The sequence below is a fragment of the Centrocercus urophasianus genome, unplaced genomic scaffold, assembly GCF_019232065.1.
Source record: "Centrocercus urophasianus isolate 14NV4802_14NV808 unplaced genomic scaffold, USGS_Curo_1.0 seq_14, whole genome shotgun sequence".
Classification (NCBI taxonomy): Eukaryota; Metazoa; Chordata; class Aves; order Galliformes; family Phasianidae; genus Centrocercus; species Centrocercus urophasianus.
The window spans coordinates 11,182,447-11,204,876 of NW_024884586.1; the positions used below are offsets into that span (position 1 = coordinate 11,182,447).

Below are 22,430 nucleotides of genomic sequence, written 5' to 3' on the forward strand. Positions count from 1 at the left end.
CCCGTGCTCCTCTGGCCTGGAGAATCACAAAGGCTTGGCTCACGTGTGCAGAATACTGAGATGGCTGAGAAGGAGGACAAGGCACTTGGGGTTAGGCTGCTCCATCAGATCTGTTTCCCAGTGCAGTGAAAGCCCATGGAAGGGGCATGACTTGACTTTGGTTCCCCACATTCTTATTAAAAGAGTGGTTAAAATTTTGATTAAAAAGGTGATGGTCCCAGTACTTCTCAAAATCCATCCTAACTGCTGCTCCTGTGAACTACTCAAAAAGAAGAAATACAGGCAACTCACCTGGGGCAATGATAATGGGCTATTAATCCCTTTCTTTCATACAAGCAGCCATAGTTACTCCTGGCAGCTTTGATCTGGAGGCTCTCTTCAGTGGTTCCTTGGTTTGCTCCTGGCTGATGTGAGCCCTCTTCCTATCTAATCCCCACATAATTCAGCCCATAATTAACAAACTCAGATGTCAAATAGCCTACAGTGCTTCTACACCGACACGCACAGCACACTCACAGCACAATGAGCCTCTTTCAAATAAGGATCCAATACCATGTTATTAGAAAAGCACTAAGAATAACTGCTTGGAGAATGTACATGTTATTCACATGAGCAATCCCAATGATTTCCCACAGGTTGTTCCATATATTTCAAAGGGAACAGGGGATCTCCCTGAGAGCTGAAAAATCAGCACTTCACTTAAAACACAGTGGGAACAAGACTTAGAGCACTTTGGTCTTTGTAATTTAACAAAGAAAAGAAATGCTTGGCAAGGTTTGGAGTGCTTCCTGTGATTTGTTTGGAGCTTAATGGCTCACATTGTCTTCCAAGACTAGAGCTAAGCATTCTAACACATAAAAGTCAATGGCAAGAAACAATTCAATTCTACTAATCAAGGGGAAAAAAATATTTCTACCCACATAGCACTAGGAGTCTCATGGACTTTAATAACACACGATCTAATTTTGAATCCAAAAAACTCCTATTTGAAATAGGTTGGGATAATTTTGTACTACTGATTGAAAGAAAGGCAAGGTGAGTTTTGCAGAGATGAAGAAATCTCTCCCCAGCCCTTTATTAGTACTGACCCTTTTACTCACATTTCTGTACTGCAAATATGAGTAATGAGCTGCCATCCTCTGTGGCAGTATCAAATGGATGATGCAAATTTATCTTCTGATATGGCAGATGCCAGCAGAGGGTAACTTGTGTTAGTTGGCCAACAGCTCCTGCTCGCTCCTGTAACTTGCTCCTGCTGCTGCTTCTCTATCGTTCCTTTCACACACTGCCTGTACATCCTCGTTCAGGAGATCAGTATCACTGCTCCTTTAAATAAACTACATCAAAACAGTAAAACAAAATCCCCCAAAGTAAACTGTGCACTCTTTAAGTGTTCTGTAGACCTGTGTTACCTCCCCTTCTCATGCACAGGCAGAAGTACTGAGTGAGCAAAGCAACAGAGGCAACACTGGACCTTTTGCTCTTCCCATCAGGCTGCATCAAAATAATGGCTTATCATGGCTACAATCACTATTAAAAGATCTGTGGGCATCTGGCTTTTCTCAAGCCATGGGTTCAGGACTACTGGCTGTTAAAATATGACACTAGAATGATCATAACTTATTTTAGCTGATGAATGATATTTCGACACCAGCTCAGTTTATAGCCAGTTCAGCACAAAGGCCAATAGAAACATTAACCCTTTTATCAGAAAGCTCAGAGCACTTCATTATCAGACTTAATCCTCCAGCAACACCCCCCAGTTGTTCTCCACACCGAGAATACAGTCTGTGAGTCACTACACTCTGTCACAGCAGTCCTACGCAGGACCAGTTTTGCAGTAACCACCTAAAGATGAGAGGAAATGTAACCACGGTGACTTCAGGTCACTGCTGTCTGCAAAATCACTCAGTAACCTGCAAAACAAAGTTTGTGTTTTATTTCTGACTGCTGTTCTGCAGCTGGCTCTGCAGCTTTTGTGGCACAGGCTCAGCCTCGTAACAGCTACATGAGCCTGCTGGGGCCCATGACTGCACTTCCAGACTTCCTGTCCTGAGTCTTCTATTCCAAGATTCTTTTTCTCTTTTTCCCCCTCTACTTTCACTTGCTGTATCAACTCCAGTGTGTTACAGACGGAAAAAAGTATGCACCTTTGAGCAAACTCCCATCCATCCCCACTTACAATTTATGTCATCTATAGCACCATCTGGTGCAGATAGCCTTGAAACTCTCAGCTGTCTTGGATTTCACAGATGATGGTATCCTGGTCATTACAGGGGCAAGCACGTTCCAGCTGGAGAGCAGGAGTGTTTTCATTGCGTTGTGGGTTTTCCAGATTTTTAATAAGAGCAATTTCTTAGGCCTTATTCGGTCATCTGTTACATTAAGCTTACTAAATACATACTAAACATACCTAAACCCAAACTTCATTTTAGGAAAGTGAAAAGTCTGATAATTACTTTAAATAAAATTTGCCCTGTTAGCATCAGCATATGGAACTAATTTGTAAACATTTGCTGCTGTAAGGCTGCACTGATGGTAATGCCCATTATGTTGTCTCATATTAAAACCACAGTATATAATTCCTATGTCTCCAAGTAATAAGTCATCACCACAGATTGTAGGCAAGAAATGATTTTAAATTTTAAATCAGATTTGCAGGATTCAAATTTACTGCTAACTTAATAATGAAAGCAAATGAGTGAAAATGGCATGCTGCAATAGGTCCTAAGAGCCTCCCATTAAAAACAAAAACAAACAACAAAAAACCAAAACAAAACAAAACAAAAATTCAAACCCCAAATCACTTTGGGTTATAAGAGCTATTTTATTCTCTTATAAGAGCTGTTTTATTCTCTGACTTTCCCGAAGACTTGCTGTCTCTGACAAAGCTCTTGTCAGAGCATGTTGGAGAAAAAACAGTGGGAGAAAAGATGCCCTATATGGAGGTACTGTGGGAAATTAACTTTTCAGAGCTTTCTGTGTACTTGCAAATCCAAAACTTTGCCTTCACCTCTTGCAAAATTTGTACTGTATTTTTGGATTGTCAAAGGAAAATGGCATGGTAGGAAAGTAAGACAATACTGTTTTGGGAGAAGGTGAAGAACAAGCATTGGTATGATGACTGGCAGGATACACAGCTTCTTATAGTAGCATTATTTTACTGAAGAGAAATGAGGAATGGTGAGTGTCTGTTGCAGGTAATGCTTTTCAGCTGAGTGAGGAATAATCACCAAAGCTCTGTGGGAGATGCTGATGAACAATAGTTTCCATGTGAATAACACAGCTGTACAGAAACAGCAGCAAGGTGCTGCTGGACGCTGAGGGCCAGAAGCTGTCTCAGCCTTACCTCTGGAGAACTGGAAGGGAAAAGGTGAAGACAAGCTGGAAAGAGAAAGGAAAACCTCACTGCTTCCAGTGGAGACAGACTCAGCAGTTACCACTGCAGCACAGCTTGATTATTTCAAGGCTAGTTTGTCTTTACTTAAGAGCTTACATAAGCACGTAAAAGTGTGCTTATCATTCCCCCTTCTCTCAAAAACACATCCTAAAAACAGAGTTCTGGTGCACTTGAAAAATTACGTCTCCATATTTAGGTGCCTGGGTATAAGTTCAGGAATCTACTCTTAGGTGCTCACACTATAAAAATCTTTGCTGAATACCTGTCTGATGAAAGTGGCTTTCGTTTCAGTTGGAGACAACATCCCATCTCTGGTTTAAGAATGGTTATCGTTTCTGGATAAGGGAGAGCTAATCTACACTGCATTTTGTATCAAAATCACTAAAATGCAATAGCATCGAGTGAGCGTTAAAAAGAAACAGAATGTACAACTCAGAGTACTCTATGCTTTATAGTTGACACTTACTTCATGGCACTTCAGTATGACCCATTTCTGAGAGCAGTAGCCATGAGAGCAAATAAAAATGACAAAATGGAATGACTGAGCTGCTGCAAAAATTACTGACAAAGCAAGCGATCCTGTGAAAATGGCTGACAAATGGTAAATCATATGAAATGAAGCTAATGGGACGACAGTAAACTGAAAAATCAAGGCTTGATAATTATGCCACAAGATAACGTGTTTCATAACCAGAATAAACCAAACGTAGGGTCAAGACCCACGCACTCATTGCTAAGTTCAATTCTGCCTTACCTGTTTGTTAAAATATGGGGACTTATCCAAATGAAAAGCCCTTAGAAATGCACAAAAGCCTGACCACAGGATTTCCCCCTTTAAAACCTGTTCTGCCAAGACAATAGAGGTTATTTTTCCTGAAGGACTTGATCCTGCATGGTTAAGCATTCTGTACAACTCCCACATCTGCAATGAGCACTCCCATTGCCAGGCTGACATTCAGCCTGCCAGGAGGCCACACACGAATGCTCTGTGAGCACAGTCTGGGAAGCAGGAGAGACCTTCAGAACAGAACTAGCTCCTCCCTACTCCAAGCTATCAACCATTTTGGGGCAGTGATGGCAGGGCGAAGTGGTAGCTGTTCATTATTCCTTATTAGCACACAAGAGCAGAAGTGGAAGCATGATGCTGACACTGGGGGCTGTGCTTCTCCCTCGCAGCCACAGGCTGTCCTGTGTTAATCCTGCCGGCGTTATGCAGCCAGCTTGCAACTTGCTCTTGATCACTATGTTGCTAAGCAACTGCTGGGTTCACAGAGCGAGCATTCCTCTTAACCTGATAAAAACCCTGCATTGGCCTTCTCCTTCCTTCCTTTTAGCAGCTTCATACAACAGAAGTAGCCTCTCAAGAGAATCTGTAACCCTGCCATATTTATAGTGCAGGAGTTGGAGATGCTGCTGTGCTCCCCTCCTCTTTGCCCAGCTGTGGGAAGTGTCCTCATCTCCCAGCACAGAGCGTGTCCAAACCCTGGGATGGGCAATGTGACTCAGGGCAGCCCATCCCAATCTTGAGTATTTGGCTCAGATAGGGCCCTGTACTCAAATGCCCTGAGCTGATGCTGTAAGTAATTTAGGGCAGAAGAGGAGGAAGTGATGGCTGGGTGTTGTGGCCTGTGAGATCCTGACTACATGGATGGACCAGATGAAAACTTACATCTCCAAGAATCAGCTCCAAAATTTCTTAAAGTGAGTGATGGCCAATGTGAAGAGTGGGAAGAGTCCATGTGAATTCAAAAGCTCTGGTCCAGAGCCTGCTGATCAAACCCTTCGCACATCCTTTTGCTTTTTCCTCTTTTTCTGTCCTTTCCCAGGCTCCTCTTCCTGGACTGCAGCTGGTCACTGCCTCTGATGGCTTCCAGCAGATGGTTTCCAGCCAAACATTTCCATGCTCTATTTAAAAATCTTCAACTCAGTGTCTCCATAGAAAACATAGAAAACTATAAATACATGGTGTGGAATTACTGCTAAACCTATGTATGTTGAAAAAAGGAAGGCTAGGGTTTTTTATAATGTAATAATTGAGAGAGGAATGCTGCTCAGTATTGTAGAACAATCTCTTCATGATCCTCATTTGTCAAAAACATATAAAGAAGATATAAAGAAGATCAATTTTACAGGTTTCTGTAACAAGCTATTCCCAAACAATTTTCAATTTAATTTACATTCATGCTGCCCTAACGGTGCAATTGCTGTGACTGAGTGACATTTGTATACCCACTGGCTGTACAGAGATAACTCCTGAGGTATTTAGAGCAGTTTCCTAGGCTATAACTTCATGTTTCACAATGAAGAAATATATATTTTAATTTCATCAGGCTGCTAGTGCTATGAGCAGAACCCAAGTGAGCCTGAGAACAACGTTACTATTTATAATACTTCCCACTACTTCTCCTTGGCTGAAGGGTATATGAACAGACCTACACATTTTTCATCACTCCTCTTTAATTCAGCAGAATCCTTGCTTTCTGAAAGCTAAAATTCCTTGCTCCTTTTCTCTGACTGCCTCAAAGAAAAGGGCTGTAAGTTCTACAATTGGTTGGTGTACGTTTTATAATATGAGAAAAAAAGTGAAAAATTTTAGCTTTACAATTGAAATATTAACTTTCATACTTTGGCAAGATGGTATTCCCTGATCATAATACATTATGACTTTGTAAAAAAATGTGTCAATCATGCGATCAGGCTAGAAAGGCTGTAATTTATTTAACATTTTAATGGTAAAGTAGAAGAAAAAGCAGTTAAAATAAGGCTTTGTCTGGGAAGCATTTACTATGCATCCACAGCCTTTATGTAGGCACTTCCAAGAGCAGAACTGATATTAAACATAGGCAGTCCAGGACATATATAACAAAACAAAAAACAGAAATTGGAGCACTTCTCCACTGTGATAATATTGCTGCTAGCCTTTAGCTCGCTCCTTCCCACTCTTTCTCCAGCTCAGAAATTGATCCTCCCTCACCCTCTCTAGTCTCAGAGCTGGACAAGGTTCGACTTCATTATTTTTTATAGCTCAAGATCCCTCTCTCTAGTTTGCAAATACACACATTTAGGCAGACTTCTCAGGAAAGAAGTAGATTTAAATTATTCCTTGTGAGTTTTTACTTCCAAATGGAGTCACAGAATCACAGAATTGCAGGGATTGGAAGTGACCTCAAGAGATGACTGAGTCCAACCCCCCAAGTAAAGCAGGTTCCATACAATAGATCCAGATGGGTCTTGAATATCACCATAGAAAGACACTCCACAACCGCTCTGTGCAGCCTGTTCCAGTACTCCACCATACTTATCACGTGTTACTACAGAATTTCCTGTGTTCAAGTTTTAGGTCAATACTTCTCTCTATAGATTCTATAGTCCATAACGAAAACTGTTTGCCAAAGCTGAGTTATAAGAAATAAAAAGACTAAAGGACAGAAAAGAAAAACAATTTCCAATTGCTGTCCAAGATTTTTCTCTAAAATGACATACATATGGTATAGTTCTTTCTTATATGATTATTTTCATTTCTCAAGTAAAGTGAATTAGTTGTGCAAATTATTTTTTGTGTCCTTTCTACTGGCATAAATTTCTTTTCACAGAAAAGAGGTAACTATTTGCTTCTACTTCTCATTTTTTTCTCTCAAAAATGCAGTACTTTCAAAAATGCAGTATATTTACTGTACATTGCCTTGGTTATTAACTAATAAAATAATGATAAAGACCTACACAGCAACCTGGAAATAACTATCATATAAAATATGCAAGATAATAAACATATTAAACATATGAAGTCAGAGGCAACACATTCATATGACTTAAAAGGACGAAGTCCAAGCAGAAAATTGAAGACATAGGCAGAATAAAACAAATTGAAACTCTTGGAGTCATCTGCAAGGTGATTCAAACTTAGCGCACAAGTTTTGATTTTATGCTTACCCAAGATATTTTCAAACTTACATGGGCAGGGTTCAGTTGTTGTGCTAACTTTGGTTAAGACTGTCTTGGTCAAGCAGCCATTATATATCTTTTCATTGTATAGTTCTCATTACACTAAAGCTTTTCCCATACAGGCAACTCAATTTCTACACCAATTAGTCAAACAATACTGATAGGAATTCCAGAATTCCGGCATTTCTCTTCCACCCTTTCATCCTAAAAGACCTATAACCTCCATACCATCCTGTGACCATTTAATAACTTACAGCTTGAAAGAAATAATATAATGGCCTGACCCTGAGGCTTGTGATCACACTGCTTTCTGAATAAGTAATCATTTGCATTTAACAGAGCCATCCCTTCCCTAAAAGAAAATCATCTTAATGCACGTGAAGAACAGTAGTTTTTCAAAGGCCAGGTTATTTATTATCCAGCAGAATAATCATAATAAAATTTACTTAAGGGTTGCCTTTTTTAATAAGCAAAATCAGCACTATATCGCTGGGAAAAAAAAAAAAAAAAAAAAGCGAAAAAAAAAAAAAAGCAAAACTAAAAAAATCCAAAAAAACCCAATTTCTTTGATGCAGGAAAGGACAAACAATACGGAATGCTTCAGTAAAAGGTCCATTTAACTGCTGCAAATTTCACCACATTCCAGAGAAAAGTGACTACATAATTACCTATGAATTTATCTAATGGTGTCTGACAACTCTAAGTACCTTTTGATATAACTTCTCTGGAAACGCATTACACTGCACTACAAGGATTGTGCTGTTTGGTGAAATGAGCCACACTTTTGAACCTGTAGACATCACTACTATTCACTAGCAAGCACTGACAACCGAAAGTAAGAACTTAAACCCAGTAAAGCTGAGTGATTAGAGACAATAAATTAATCATTCAGCAAAACTACGAACAATGCAAAGTGATGCCAGAAAGAAATTTTCTAAGATGGCTTCATACTTAGCTCACTCCAAAAGTAATGTCTCCTATTTATTTCCATTTTACAACAAATACCAAGAACAGAACAAGACTACTTTGATGGAGCAAATTCCTAGCTACAAAACATTGTTTTTCAACATAGTCACCACTATTAACTATGCATTTTTGCCAGTGGTGAACAAGGATTTGCATGTTGCACTCATAAACATCCACATTGGCGGAGGTGACTCGCTGTCGCTGTCACCACTGCTGAAACGCACCACACACTGCCTCACTCTGCTCACATCCGCTATGTGGTCTCTATAAATGTTCAGAAAGCATTAATGAAAGCCAGCGTGTGGCATCTTTTTCTGCATGGAGGAATTCAATTCCACACTTCTGCTGCATACACATTTCCATGTCAGACACCACTTGGTCAGACTGCCCCTCCGCTGCCATCTGATGCACAGCAATAAAATGCAATGGAATAATGGTGGGGAGGCTCAACCTCTACTACCATACCATCAACGTCCACCTCTGACATCATGGGCCAACATAATAAAAAAGATGGCATTAAGTTTGGAGCAGACCTCATACTTCTTCATAGGGTGGATTATTAGAGATTCAGGTAAAAATCAAATATCGTGCAGTGAATGTGAAGTAAGCCTAGACAAAAACATTTTTTTACCTGTTTGAAGCCAAAATAAGCCGTGAGACTGAACAAAAATTAAATTATCATCACATTTTGAAAGGAAAAAAATAAAGAGTGCTACTTAAACCTAAATCTAAGTAACTCATGTCAAAACAACTGACAGGCTTGTGCAAACCACCTCGGAAAGTGGAGAATACTGAGTGAGCCCTTATCCTAGGGTGATGATGACAGAAACCTCGGTGATATAGGAAAATCTTGCCCTCTGTAAAATTGTTCATCAGAGACTATGCATGTAACAAGTATGTACAATAAAAGGTACATTCTTTTTTAACTTGTGTAATAGTAAAAGTTAGGGAGAGATGAAAAAAATCAAGACTGCTTTGGTAAATTATTTGGTTATTTACATTTACCTTGTACTGAGACTTGCAGTTTTTGTTCCAGTAGGTGACTCCAATCCTTCCCCTGGCTTTGAGGATTTCTCTCTATTCATTTGCTGGAGTATTGAGTTCAATTCACTAATAACATTAGCCTTTGGGCCTGAGAGAATTGGGCTTTTCACCTCCGTCACATCCCCCCATAGCTTAGATGTCCTCTGGGGAACAACCTTTGCCATATTGGGCTGCGCACTGATGGGAGGTGGGGGTGGAGCGGGAGGAGGAATAACAAAGCTGTCTACAGTTTCTTCAATTAGCGCATCCTTGTAAAGTGCATTGCTTTTGTTGATTATGGGCTTCATTTTTGGCTTAGGAGGTACTGGGGGTTTGTCCACCAGAAATGTTTGCCCATCTGCATAGACTGTACAAGTATCCACGTTCTCGCACCCTTCCGAGGATAAGGTAGAGATGCTGGACACCGTTGAGATAGTGCTGGTTGTCTCTAAGTGATGGTCACTACTACTCCGACTGTCTACCTCCTCAATCCCAGAGTCAGTGACGTTGTCAAAGCTATCAGGGGGTGGCAGAAAGGAGGCAGGCAAACAGTTTGAAAGACCCACTTGCTTTTTACTGTCTAAAGAATTGGTTGGCTGGCTGGTGACGAATGGCGCAGGTGAAGGTGTGCCGTTTTTCCTTTGCTTAATCAAGTCCGTGAGAGCTGAAGCGGGCACCGAGCGGTCGTCAGGGATGTCAAAGCTGTTGGCAAACTCTAAGGGGGGTGGTAGTGGCTCAGTAAAAATAAATTCTTCATCAATATCAACTGATGCTAAGGGTGGTGGGGGGATGCGGAAGGGCAAGATGACTGGGTCGTCGACAGAGCTCGCCGCCACAATGGTTTTGCAGGGAGATGCCGGTGGCTCAGGCACAGCAGGCACGTTCAGCTCACTTTCAGCTTCCTCGCTCCCCTCTGGCCTCTCTGTCAGGGAGTTTTCAGGGCTCGGTTCCATTTCAGCTCCCTTTTCCTCTTCATCCTCAGGTGTATCATCCGACTTTGCCGTGTCCACGGTATGAACCATTAATAAGCCAGCTGACTTCTGCTGTGAAGTATCCACAATGTTTATCAACATGTTTTTCTTCTCTTCAGCCTTCTTTTCTTTCCCTGCATCTGTTTCATACTTGTTCTCAGTCTCCTGCCTTCGTAGTGGACCACGAGTATTTTGCCTAGAGACAGTAGCAGTAACAGGAAATGTCGTTTCAATATTGGGTCTCAGCTTTGTATCGATGTAAAGTGGTTTATTAAGGTCAGCCTTAACAGTGTCCACTTTGCCTGGAATCTGCTGTGTTTGTTCTTTCATGGCTCTGTCCCTGGCAGAGAGAGCGAGGGCTAGCGGTGAGTTTGGATCTAGCAGCTTTCCTGTGACCGGGTGAACGTAATTATCGGAGGTGGATGCATTTGTGGACTTAGCTGCCGCTGTACTGTTTTCAGTACCCTTTGTTTTGGACGAAGTATTTAATGTCCTTGCATCGCTTTGATTGCTGGGATCACTGCTATTAAAAAGATTTTCAGGCTCTCTAGGTGCAGGAATTGGAGATGGTGACATAAGCTGCCTAAAGCCATCTTCACTACTAAACATTGCTTCATCAGTAAATTTAGATTGCCTCATACGTGGTGTTGGTGGTGTTAGCCCAACATCTTCATCTCCTAGGTCTGTGGAGAGGAAGGCTGGAGAATTACGCCTCGCTTCCAGCCGCTTTTCCCTGTCCCTCACTGCTCCAGCAATGGCTGCTGCAAATGGACTGCTGACACCTAAACTGTCATCAGGTCGGAGTTGCCCAGGTTGTTCTGAAGACTGAGGGTCAATTTCCATGCTGCTCCCTTGGCTGCTCTTCCCGCTGCTGCTGGTGGACGGCTCTTTCACAATAATTGTGGGGATTGGAATAGAGCAGGTCTTTTCTGGACTATCTTCAACATTGGATTGTTTAACTAGCATCCCCTTCCGCCTTGCTGGTTTGGCCGGTACATAAACTGCTTTGCTTGCAATCTTCCCAACCTCAGAATATGGGTTTTCAGGCATCTGACCTCTTTTGTTCCTGAAATTTGCCTGAGCTGTGGCACTCCGACTGTACAGGTCCTCAGAGTCCAGAGAGTAGCGGTCCAGTTCTCGTCTGTAATAGATCCCTTTGTCCCTCATCATTGTTCCCACATTTTCAGGCCTAACCAAAGAAATTTTTGCACCTGAATTCTGATTAAATGGAGGTTTGATAGTTCCATAGCTCCTTGACGTTGGGGATTTGGGAGCGTTGTACAGAGAGGGAGAAGGTGGTGGCGGTGAAGGGGGTAAGGACTGCGGTGGTGGAGGGATATCTTCAGAGGTGTCAGGCATTGAAAGACTTCTGGTAAACTTCAGCATAGGAGGAGCCAAAAACTGCCGTTCTTCCTCTGTTATTCCTAAAAATCAGAAAACATATTAAAACACTGCCTTCCACTGGAATCCCTCATATTGTACCATCTCTGTAGCCAGCCTAAAATGCAAGGGTGTAATTCACATGGCGTGAGGCCTGTATGAAATTACAAAAATGGTCTTTTGCCTCATTCAAACAATAAGTATTTTTCTTGTTGAAAAGAGAACCAGAGACCAGATGCCAGAATTAAAAAGGATGCTACAGAATTTTAATTAAACTGATCATTCATGTGTAGGCAAATGTTTTGTTTATGTATCATCAAGGTAGCTGTAGAGAAGCACATTTTCTTCCACAATTATTGAGGAGGGAAGATGTTCTGAATGAAAAAAGAGCTTATGCCTGGCTCCAGCGATTTCCAAACGCATAAAATAATGCAACTTAGAAACCTAATGAATTTTTAAGATGCACTGAAACTTAGCAAAGGGACTGGGAAGATTCTACTGGGAAAAAAATCATATGGGTTTATTTCAAAAAATGACATTACATTATTACAAATATGGCTTTTAACATAAATAAACTCGATAATAGGAGAATTTAGAAGGCCAATTTTACATCAGTGTAATGTGTTTTTAAATTGAGAAATATCACTACTAAGATTACCCAGAACAAAACAAGTTCAAATTTTATTTGCTCTTTTTTTTTTTTTTCCTATTTTGTTTAATCATTAATTGACACAATTCTTTGGAATGAAATGGAAGTGATGTTTATTCCCTTTGATCAATAGGGATTACTTTGTAAATGACTACACAGCATTACAACACTTCTGTCTCAACAGCAAAATAAAAATGAGTAACATTTTGCCCTAGGTAATACTCTGCAATAATATTGGGGGTTTTTTTGTTGGTTTTTTTTTGGTTTTTTTTTTTTTTTCTTTCTCACTATTGTTTTTGGATAAAGGAAATATTTTAAAGAAAGGAATTAAATCAGAATTCCATAACACTTGCCTACTGCTATTAAAGCTATATGTAGAAATTAAACAAAAACTTATTTTTCCAGGAACTTTTGTATAAAGAAAAAATGAAATCATTCACTGAAGTAAAGGTGTTAGAGAAATATGCTTTAAGAAAGAAAGTACAAAAAGAGGTGAATTACTAAAAGAGGTGAATAATGCACAAATGAACTATGCATGAGGAACATTTTACCTATAGATTTTTGTCTTCTCATTGTACCCCGAGGTATACCCAGAAAAGGACCTTGTGGACTCCCTGGTACAGTGGGCGTCATCACAGCAATACCCTGTCTCTCATACATAGACTATAAGAAAGCAAACAGAAGAACCCACAAGCATTAAAGAATGCAGAACTTTCTCCCACATGTAAATAACTGTCCACTCACATCAACTAATCCACTACCTAACCCTCTTAGGAATTCTTATGGAGAACAGCAAATTTGCTGTTCTTCGAAGAAGGATGCAAAGAGAAGGGGAAGGCTGAGATTTACTTATATGTTAATAAAATGACAACAGTTGTAAGTAGATTTAGTTGAAATTATTTACAAGGCAATATGTTAAGTTTACAGCACATTTGGTGTGCTGCGAGAAAGGAAGCCTGAGCAATTGCATTTCATTTCACTCACTTCCAAAACATTGCCACACACTGCACAGGTACTAATGTTCACTTTCCACCAGGCCATACACTCTCTTCACTACTGAGCGACAGACCTACTCCCTGGGTCTTGCACAGATGGTGCCTTGCACAAGGTTACATAGAAAGACAGATTATCACCTAGGAACTGCAGAATGTCCCCTGAATCCCAATGCACTCAACTGCCCTTTAACATAGGTTATCACACAACTATCTGTTTTCTGTCATGAAACAGTCTCTATTTTCTTCCTTCCTAAGCTGCTGAGAACACCAAAGTGCTTGTATCAGGGCTGGGGCTGTTTCCGAGGGGTGGGCAATGGAAAAGTACATCTAAAATGCAAGAAGAACAATTTTTTTTTCACACATAAGTTCTGTAAAAGTAAATTCTACAATTGAGGAATCCAATTGCAGAGTTCTGGAAATTAAATTTTTACTATCCACTATAGTACTAATTCTTCCCCTACAAATCATCATATATTATTTCATCAAGATATTATATAGGCCATTATGAACAATAAAAAAACCCGAACTTGTAGAAACCTTCACATTAGTGGAAATTGTGTGGCTGCACTAATTCTGGCACTGAAACTGAATTAACATACTTCAATTTTCAGTGACTTTTTTTTTTGTTTGTACTTAGTTTTGTACTGACACTTTCAAGTTAGAGCTTACCGTTATCTCACTGGCTGACATTAAGGACAGAGTAAGGTCACTTACTTCTGTTTCAGTAACACCAAGATAGCAATGTTGTTGAAATGACAATCTCAGAGTAGATATAAGAATACAACAAAAGTTTTTAGGAGCCCAAAGGCTCTTCTGTTAAATGAATTATTATCAGAAATATAGATCAAGGCTACAAGGTAATAAAATCAGCATGAGCACACAATGCATTTTTAAAAAAATCATTTCTATTGCGGTTTAAACTTTGTACACTAGCAAGTACCCTTTCCATACAGTTTCAGAAGCGAAAGCAGTACTTTGTAGCTACCACTCACATTCATATCTGTAGCTGAGGGAAAACATCTACTAGAAGGCCGCTGTTTAATAGTTGCCACTCTTGAATCCACAGTTGCATTGTCTGCAATTCTTGATGGCTTGGAAACTGGTACTATTTCATCCACCTTATCTGTAATATAAAAGTATTCAGTAAAATAAATATCATTTGTCCAAAACCTGAAAAATTAAGTATTGCAAGGTCAAAGGAAGAGATTTACTTTTCAAAAAAAATGCAAAGAAAAAGTTTTTTTTTTTTTGGCATTTTAACAAGGCAATGCTTGAGCATCATAAGTCGTGCAAGCCGAGCACTTTTTATTGCTGCTACATAACATGCATGCTTTAGTTTTAAGCCTGCATGCATTTAATGTTTACTTAGTGTGACTCGAAAAACAATCCTCTTCTTCAAACCTTCAAAATGTGAAGGGACAATATCTATATAGAAATGGAAAGAAGACCTTTAGAAATAATGAATCTGTAAAGAACTGTTTCAAATAGAGATAAGCAGACTGTACTTAGTCATCAGAATTTCAGAGATATTTTGGACAATAACAAGTACTCTAGAAGTGCTCTTTTATGCCTATTTTCTTCAATTAATCATGTCTAACCTATATGATTTTGGATTATAAGATTAGCATTATAAGCAACTGCATCATTCTTTAAATGAAATTTGAATATTTGTTTTTTTAATTATTATTATTTTATTAACTTTGGGAACGTATTTAGCTGTGGTCAGAAACAGACCAAACAGTCAAAGTCCAAATCAGAATGACAACTTCAACATTTGGATTTGGGATTCTAATTTACTGATTCACATGGCATGACGATAAAATACAGGGAAAAATCTTTGATCGAGATCTTCTGAACTTAAGAGCGTTTGCTTTAGCCCCACTTCCAATTGTGGTCACAAACAAGATTCATCAGTGTTTATTACATTCCTTAGACTGAGGACCTCCAAGCACCAATCAACTAATTATAGCCTTACAGCTCCTTTATTGCTATTTCTACTACTACAAAACTAAGGCATGGAGAAATTAAATGAGTAGCCCAAGCCAGCAGAACAGTTTGATTTCTGAACCTGTACTAGAATCCAAACTTAGACCATACCAACAAGTTTCCTTTCTACCCCTTTCAACATGTTTGCCTCCCTAAGAAAAAACGGACTGCACCATATTGATTATTCTGTACTTAATAATCATCTTAATTTAGTGTCTTTTCCTTTGAAGTCTCACCAGAGTAGAGATCAGTTATATTGGCTGTGATACTTATATAAATGGAATATCTTAGCCTGGCTACTAGGCTTTCACAATGTGAGCAGGAGCACTGTTAATTTTCAGCAATTAGATCCACCTCCCAAATGTTCGATTTTTATTTCAGCAGAAAAGGGTATCTACTCCATTAGGTTATTACAGACTGAAAAAAAAAGCAGGCTTTTGGCAGTCTACAGATGATGCTGGTCTGCAAAGCATCAGATTAAGTGATTTAAGCTTTACCTCTCACTGGAGAGCAGCATATTCAGGGCCCTGGATATGGATATGGATGGGAATAAGGCAGGAGGAAAAAAGTTTTTGGTCCCTCTAAACAGTAGATCTTGCAGATGCAAGGATGACATTTTAAGCAGGTGAAGAAGAGAGGGAAGAACTTTTGGCCCTCTGGTTAGAAAGCAGGTTGTCCTAGGAGTGGTTATCTTAGTGTCACAGAGGGTCAGAGAGCAGGCAGGAACAGAAAGATTGAGGAGAATCAGAACACTGTTGAAAACTTTTTCACAAGTGTGATGTTGCTGTTTCTATTCAATTGAAGTTATCGTTTGACTTTTTTTTTTTTTTTTTTTCCATTGGTCTGCTTTATTTCTGAGTGTTTAAAATCATTTGGTGAAAGGAAGAAAAAAAAATCTTAAAACCATCACATGTATTCAAAAATAAAATAAACTTCAAGTCACATTTCATAAGATTTTGTAATACAAACTTTGACCTTCTGAAGGAAAAATATCTGCACTTCTGCTCAGCAAAAGGCATCATAAAGCAACAGTGTCACCATTAACATTTGACCTATACAACAAAAATATGGCTAGACCGTAAAACTGTACTTAGGGGATCTATCACCAAGAGCTTCAAGGGTGGAGAAATTTCACGTTAAGTCTTTCCCACCCTTTTTTATCATCCCAGAAGGCCTAAAAACTTGGTCTTTGGGATAGAGAGAGAAGGAAGTTTGTGAAAATGAGGCATTAGGTACTCAAAATCTGTAAATAAGAAATATAAATATACCATGTAAGAACAAGGATCCCCTTTTATTTTAACAGACACATGTAACCATATACCCATTCAGACAACAAAAAGCTACAGGGAAAGAGTGATGAGGCTATGACAGACACTTGAAAAGCATGAAAATATTTGTTTGGGGATGAAACATACATACTCTCCAACTGCACTGATTTTGCTAGACAACACTGTAAGTCAGATCTTAATTTAAGATCTGACCAAAATATCAGTTGGTACCAATTATTAATACCACCTACTACTTCCAGCTGGAATAACTTTATTCTGTGTGAGTTTATTGCAGGTTTCTTGCCTGTGGACATGTTCTTAGTCACTCTCACCCTATAACTGCTCCCATTCAAGTGGTTTTGGGTCTTTCCACATATAGTTAAAGCAGTGAGCAACGGGAGAGATCAGGTGACAGCTTAAGCTGCTTTGCAAGGAACTCTTTAGGTGTTCCTCAGGCAGTTTTTCCAACAGCAGCACTACTGCATCTGCGCAGAAGATGTCTTTGATTTTCTCTGCTGTTTTTGATCCGAACGCATAGGTAGAGCAGAGGGTGTGTTTTCAAAACTACAGTGGAATGCAATTTATTCTAAATGGCAGCAGCTACATGGCGGGTCCTGCAGAGTACGTCAAAATCTTACTTAGCATCTGACCACACTACTGCACCACACTTTTGAAGTGAAAATACTACGTAAAATAAAAACATTCTCACTGTATTATCAGACACACATTAATTAGGCCAAGAAAATTAATTGGCTGATTTGTATTCAGCTTTGTTCAAACTTATCCCAAAGAAATAAGATGTAAGCATATTGGGACAAACTTCCACTTGTCCTTGCCTTTAGCTTAGCTGTTCATATTCACAGTACCAGTGTGCAAACCATGTATGCACCAGAAACACGTGTTCAGAAGGCCGCACATACTGGACTAATTTCTCAAAGCTCACTAATGGGCTTCTCTCCCACATCTCCTTCTTGTGATCTTAAATATTCGGCAGCATGCGCTTCTTGTATCAATGAGAGGGGAATCTTACAAGCTTGTATTGGAAATTCTCTGAGGATACATTTACAAACAGTTTTAACAAAAAGAAGTATAAAAAAGCCATGGAAGAGGTACAAAAATTTGCACCTTGTGTAAAGTGTGTCAGCAGAGTGACTGAAGAAGAACGCCTCCAATGGTAGTCTCAGAGGGAACGCAGCTGGATGTAGGTGGAAGGGAAGAAATATTCTCTACTGCAAAGAGCCTACACTGGAGGTTGGCCATGCCAGCTGCATTTCATCATTAAACCATTCATTTTACAATGTACAGCCACAAGCACGCACGCACACACACTTATAAGGGAGCAATCTGTGGCTGACTGGTAGAATAACAAAATGTTGTATGTGCTTTATTTTGATTAACTTCAGTCTCAGAGAAAGACGAGAAAGAAGAGGCTATGGCTCACTGGACAGAGAGAGCACCGTTCAGCTGTATTCACAGAAGAGGATTTTTAGGCCTACAGTTATTTTCTAGTATTTGCCAAAGGAGGAATTCATCACTGCTTCGCCATATAAACTCCTCTGAATCTTTACAAAATGTTACAAAGATATGTGGAGAGTCAAACACAGGAGCCATGCTACACCTGTGATCATAAGTTACCACGCTTAAGGGACTCCTGGTAACAGCATCCTTCCAGAGAACTGTCAGGGATACCACATGGATAAGCCAGTCTGATGCCTCTGCATGCATATAGCAATTTGAGTGCCACTATATTAAATTCCCCCGAGAGAGGCAGCACCAACAGATATAAAATAATTTATTGCAAAGTGCATTTCCATCTGCCCTGTGGGTTACCAATTGCACCCGTGTTCTACTCAGGGTGCCAGCCCTCAGGAAATTAGATGGCCTAAAGGCACTGAAAGTAGTTGTATTTTATCAGCACGTAGGTCATTTCTGATGAAAAACTCTTAATCACAGACATAGTAGCACAATACCCAACAGCATGTCATGACATTTACATTCTCAAGAGGTCTGGCTGCTAGGCAAGTTTTTTTTTTCTTTTTCTTTTTTTCTTTTCATTTTCTTAAATAATTAACATCTGTGATAATTACAGGGGACAGTCTCCTCCCATTAGATTTGGTGAAGGAGATGGTTCTTATCCCCAAGAACACATTGCTTAGTGACTCCTGTTTCAAATCCCCAGACTCTCTCAGAGGAAAAATAATGCTGCCCATCCAACCACCAGATCCATCGTAAAAGGAACTTTGAAAATGAGAGTCAGGTACCTAGATAGATCTGGTGGCATATTACTGTACAAGCCCCAAAAGATAAATATGAGGTATGATCCTGGCAACATTACTTCTAATAAGACATAGCCAAGACACGTGGATTAGCTCCACCGAGGGTCTTAGAAAGTGAGCTTGTCAGACCCACAGAGGATAAGAATGATCATGATCCAGTACAGGCTAACCCCAACACCTCAGGCTGGCATGCCAGAAACACCAGGCAAAGACTGATCGAACACAGTTTTGGAGGCGAGTATTGCCAAGACCTGTATACTTACCACCAACTCCAGAATGCTTGCTCAGAGGGGATGGGATAATGGAGAAAGAAAACTCAAAAAACAGCTGCCTCAAGAAATGACTTGTATTTGTAAGAAAAGCAATGAATGCCTGGCACAGAGTAAAAAAATGCTTGTATGAAGTTAAAGTGAAAGAACAGAGGCAAATGTTCTTCAAATACCAGCAGCACACATTGTTAACAGTGCAAATATAAACTACAAAATGTTAGACTAATCTAGTCAGCCAGAATACAATGTTAGCCAATGTAGGAAATGATTGAAATCTGCCACTGATGGCCTTATGGCTAAGAATTAAAAGGACAGGCACATTAAAAAAAACCCTAAAAATCCTACGGTGTGGTTATTTTTTCTTCCCTCCCCCTTTTGCCTGGCGTGTAGGCATGGGCAACGAGGCCCTCTCGGTTATGGCTCTCTGCAGCCGGCCACTGCGACAAGGCAGCGTGGCCTGCGGCGGTTCTCGAGAGTCGCTCGTCCCTTCGGCCCCTGGTAAGCACACAGTGGAGGCTGCCACTGCGTCCTCACCAGTCCATGTCGAGGCACAGGTTAACTCGACATGGGGGGTGGCTCTTTGGGAGATGCGTGTTTCAAGGACCTGCGTCCGTGGCTGCTTGAGAAAAGCTAAAATCTCTGACAGGTAGTTATGGATGGCTCTTGTGGAGGTAGCCACAATGCCCAGCTGCAGCTCCATGCGGCCCATGGACTGTGACATGAGACCCATGGACTGTGCATGCTCCCTCTTGATATTTTCCAGCAGCTGCACAATCCTACTGTTGGTTTCCATCAACAGCTTCTCTCCCTCTGTTAGCTGGGGCTGCCCTCTCCAACCCCGATCCCTAGGGACAGGCTCAACACCGCGGTGCTCTTCATTCATCTCATCATTGCCCTCCTCCTCAGGAGAGTCACTTTCAAACTGAGGAGTCCTACTGAGTGACTGATCCCCGGGAGACTGTATGTCCATGGTACACTCCGGAGTCCGCGCTGGCGTTTGAAATCCCTCAAAATCCTCCCCAACGTTGCTGTGCGTTTCAGACGAGGACAACGGCCACTGCCAGCTCTCTGTGGTCCTGGCCGGCGAGTCTTCGTCAGAGGCAGGCACCGAGGATTCCTGTTCTTCAGCCGGCGTGGACGGCGAGCTCCCTCGGAGACGGCCAGCTTGCCCCGAGGATCCAGGAACCTCCCCATCTTGTTCCCCAGTGACATCTGGCAATCAAATAGAGGAGCAACAACCACTGTATCTGAGGCCAGGCAGATGGAGGTATCTACATGCATTGGACAACACATAGAAAGAAGCCAGTTGGGAAGCCAGAGTGTATGTGTTTGGGCAAACGGAAGGGCGGGCTAAAGTTTAATGACTGCATTGGGCACGTGGCAGTTGACATTATTAACTGCTCTTCGTATAAATGCACACTGTCCTGTACCCACAACACACACAGCCATGCTGCATCCCAAGGCAGGAGCTACCAATTCACCTCATTGTGACTGTGACAGGAAATGTTAGTGAACCTATCAAAAAGCTCACCTATGCACTGCAGTGGTGTCAGTCAGACATCCCTGGGATGAGCTCAGGGCCAAGTGTCCAAGTGAGCTTCCTGTGGTGTCAGACGTGCTCCACCACTGGTTGAGGGCAGCCCTTTGTTGTTCTGAAGCACTGCTGGCTATCTTCACTTTTGTCCGACGTCTCACGTCACCCCCACCCCTAAGTGCATTCTCTCTTAAATCACTGCTGCGAGCGGTGGTGGCTGTCCACAGCATTCATCCTGTGAGCAATGCCCTCCCCCACATCTGCTGGATTTTCTTGTTCTTTTCTCCAAAGAGTAAGTAATGGTATCTGAGGGCATTGCTCTCCAGGATCTTATTGTCTTCTGAAAATAAGTAAGCTCTGCCCTTCCCTGTCTACTTCTCCCCTTGCCTGAGGGCATATGGTGGAAATCAGGGTGCAAGTGATTCCCCACGGCAGTGTTATGCCTACTCTCTTATCATCCCAGTCTTGAAAAATGTCATTCTGTAAGGATTCATTTCTGCTCTTTGAAATACTTTATATGCTGCTCTTTGGACCTCAGTATGAAGCTGCGAGCTTACATCTGGAAGGTATTGCTGAGGTCAAGTTAAAATAATACTTCTGGTTCTGTTTATGAGTCAGGGTATGTTTTTGTTTGTTTTGTTGTGCTTTTGTTCTTGTTCTTACGGGTTTTTGTTGTTGTTGTTTTATATAGTTTTAAAATGAAAGATCCTTCTGATAGACCCAAGGATCCCTTCTCCTCTATATCAGTCCCTGCCTACCCTAACTCTAATGTGGCAATCTTAATTTCTGTGCTCAAGTGCCTTCAATATTATACTGCTCTAAAAGGGATTCTGTGCCGCATAATGTAATTATGATCTTTTAATGCTAAAGTCACAGATGTTATTTATGCATTTAACTTATTCATTACTTCAAAGTATTCACATTCAAAGTATTCACACTATGTCTCTATCTAGTTTACTGTCCAGTTGCATGTTTTATGGAGAGTGAGGATGAGATTGTATTTATAAAAAGGCATGATTTCCTTATGAAAATGGATTTTAGGGACAAACTGTCATGCAATCATTGGCTCTTCTACTCCAAAGAGATCTGAAAGGGACTATATCAACGTCTCTGCAATATCTGCTTCTTCCTTCGCAGTTCTTTTCCCCCTTTGCCTTACTAATACAGCCATAGCTGCAATTTGTCATTAGCAAATCTCTCTTAACAACTATACTGTAAGACTATGAAGTTATTTCTCAGCATTTTCTTATTTGAGCACACATGTAATAAAGAAAGAAAAGAAAAGAAAAAAAATCAAACCAGGGGATCTATTTTTACCACACATAACAAACACACATTTCAGTTAAATTCTACGGAATTGGAGAAAGAAAATGAGTTATATATATATTCATTCTGGTAGATACAGTGGTCATACAAAATGTCCTTGAATTTTTTTTAGATATATCATCAGAAAATTCCCCATATTTGAAAACTCCATTTTCCTGACATGATCTAAACAGAGCCCACCTAGCAATTGATAAGTAATAGAACTAAACTAAACTAAAAGTCAAAAATTGAAACAAAAGAAAAAACTCAAAAATCCACATTAATTTATGAGTATTTCTGTAAATAGTTTCACTGAGGAAAGATTGTTCAGACTTAGGGGGACAGCAACACTTTTGTTATTTGTGCATGTTTACACATTTGCCAGAGGCTTGTGAAGAAAAGTTTACCTGTAAAAAGTATAATACTCTTTTGCAAAGTCCCTAATTCTCTATGAAAGAGTACCATT

At 40.4% G+C, this 22,430-nt stretch overlaps 1 protein-coding gene across 7 annotated transcripts in view; it reads right to left on the minus strand.

The window, feature by feature from the left end:
- Positions 1-22,430, minus strand: part of SHANK2 (SH3 and multiple ankyrin repeat domains 2) — a 336,255-nt gene that overhangs the window by 4,427 nt on the left and 309,398 nt on the right. For all 7 annotated transcript variants that reach the window (XM_042813893.1, XM_042813887.1, XM_042813890.1 and 4 more), the window contains 3 exons: positions 14,319-14,449; positions 12,883-12,994; positions 9,314-11,726 (listed from right to left, as the gene is read on the minus strand). In XM_042813893.1, the coding sequence (XP_042669827.1) occupies positions 9,314-11,726; positions 12,883-12,994; positions 14,319-14,449 (2,656 nt within the window). The remainder of the gene's footprint in view (positions 1-9,313; positions 11,727-12,882; positions 12,995-14,318; positions 14,450-22,430) is intronic.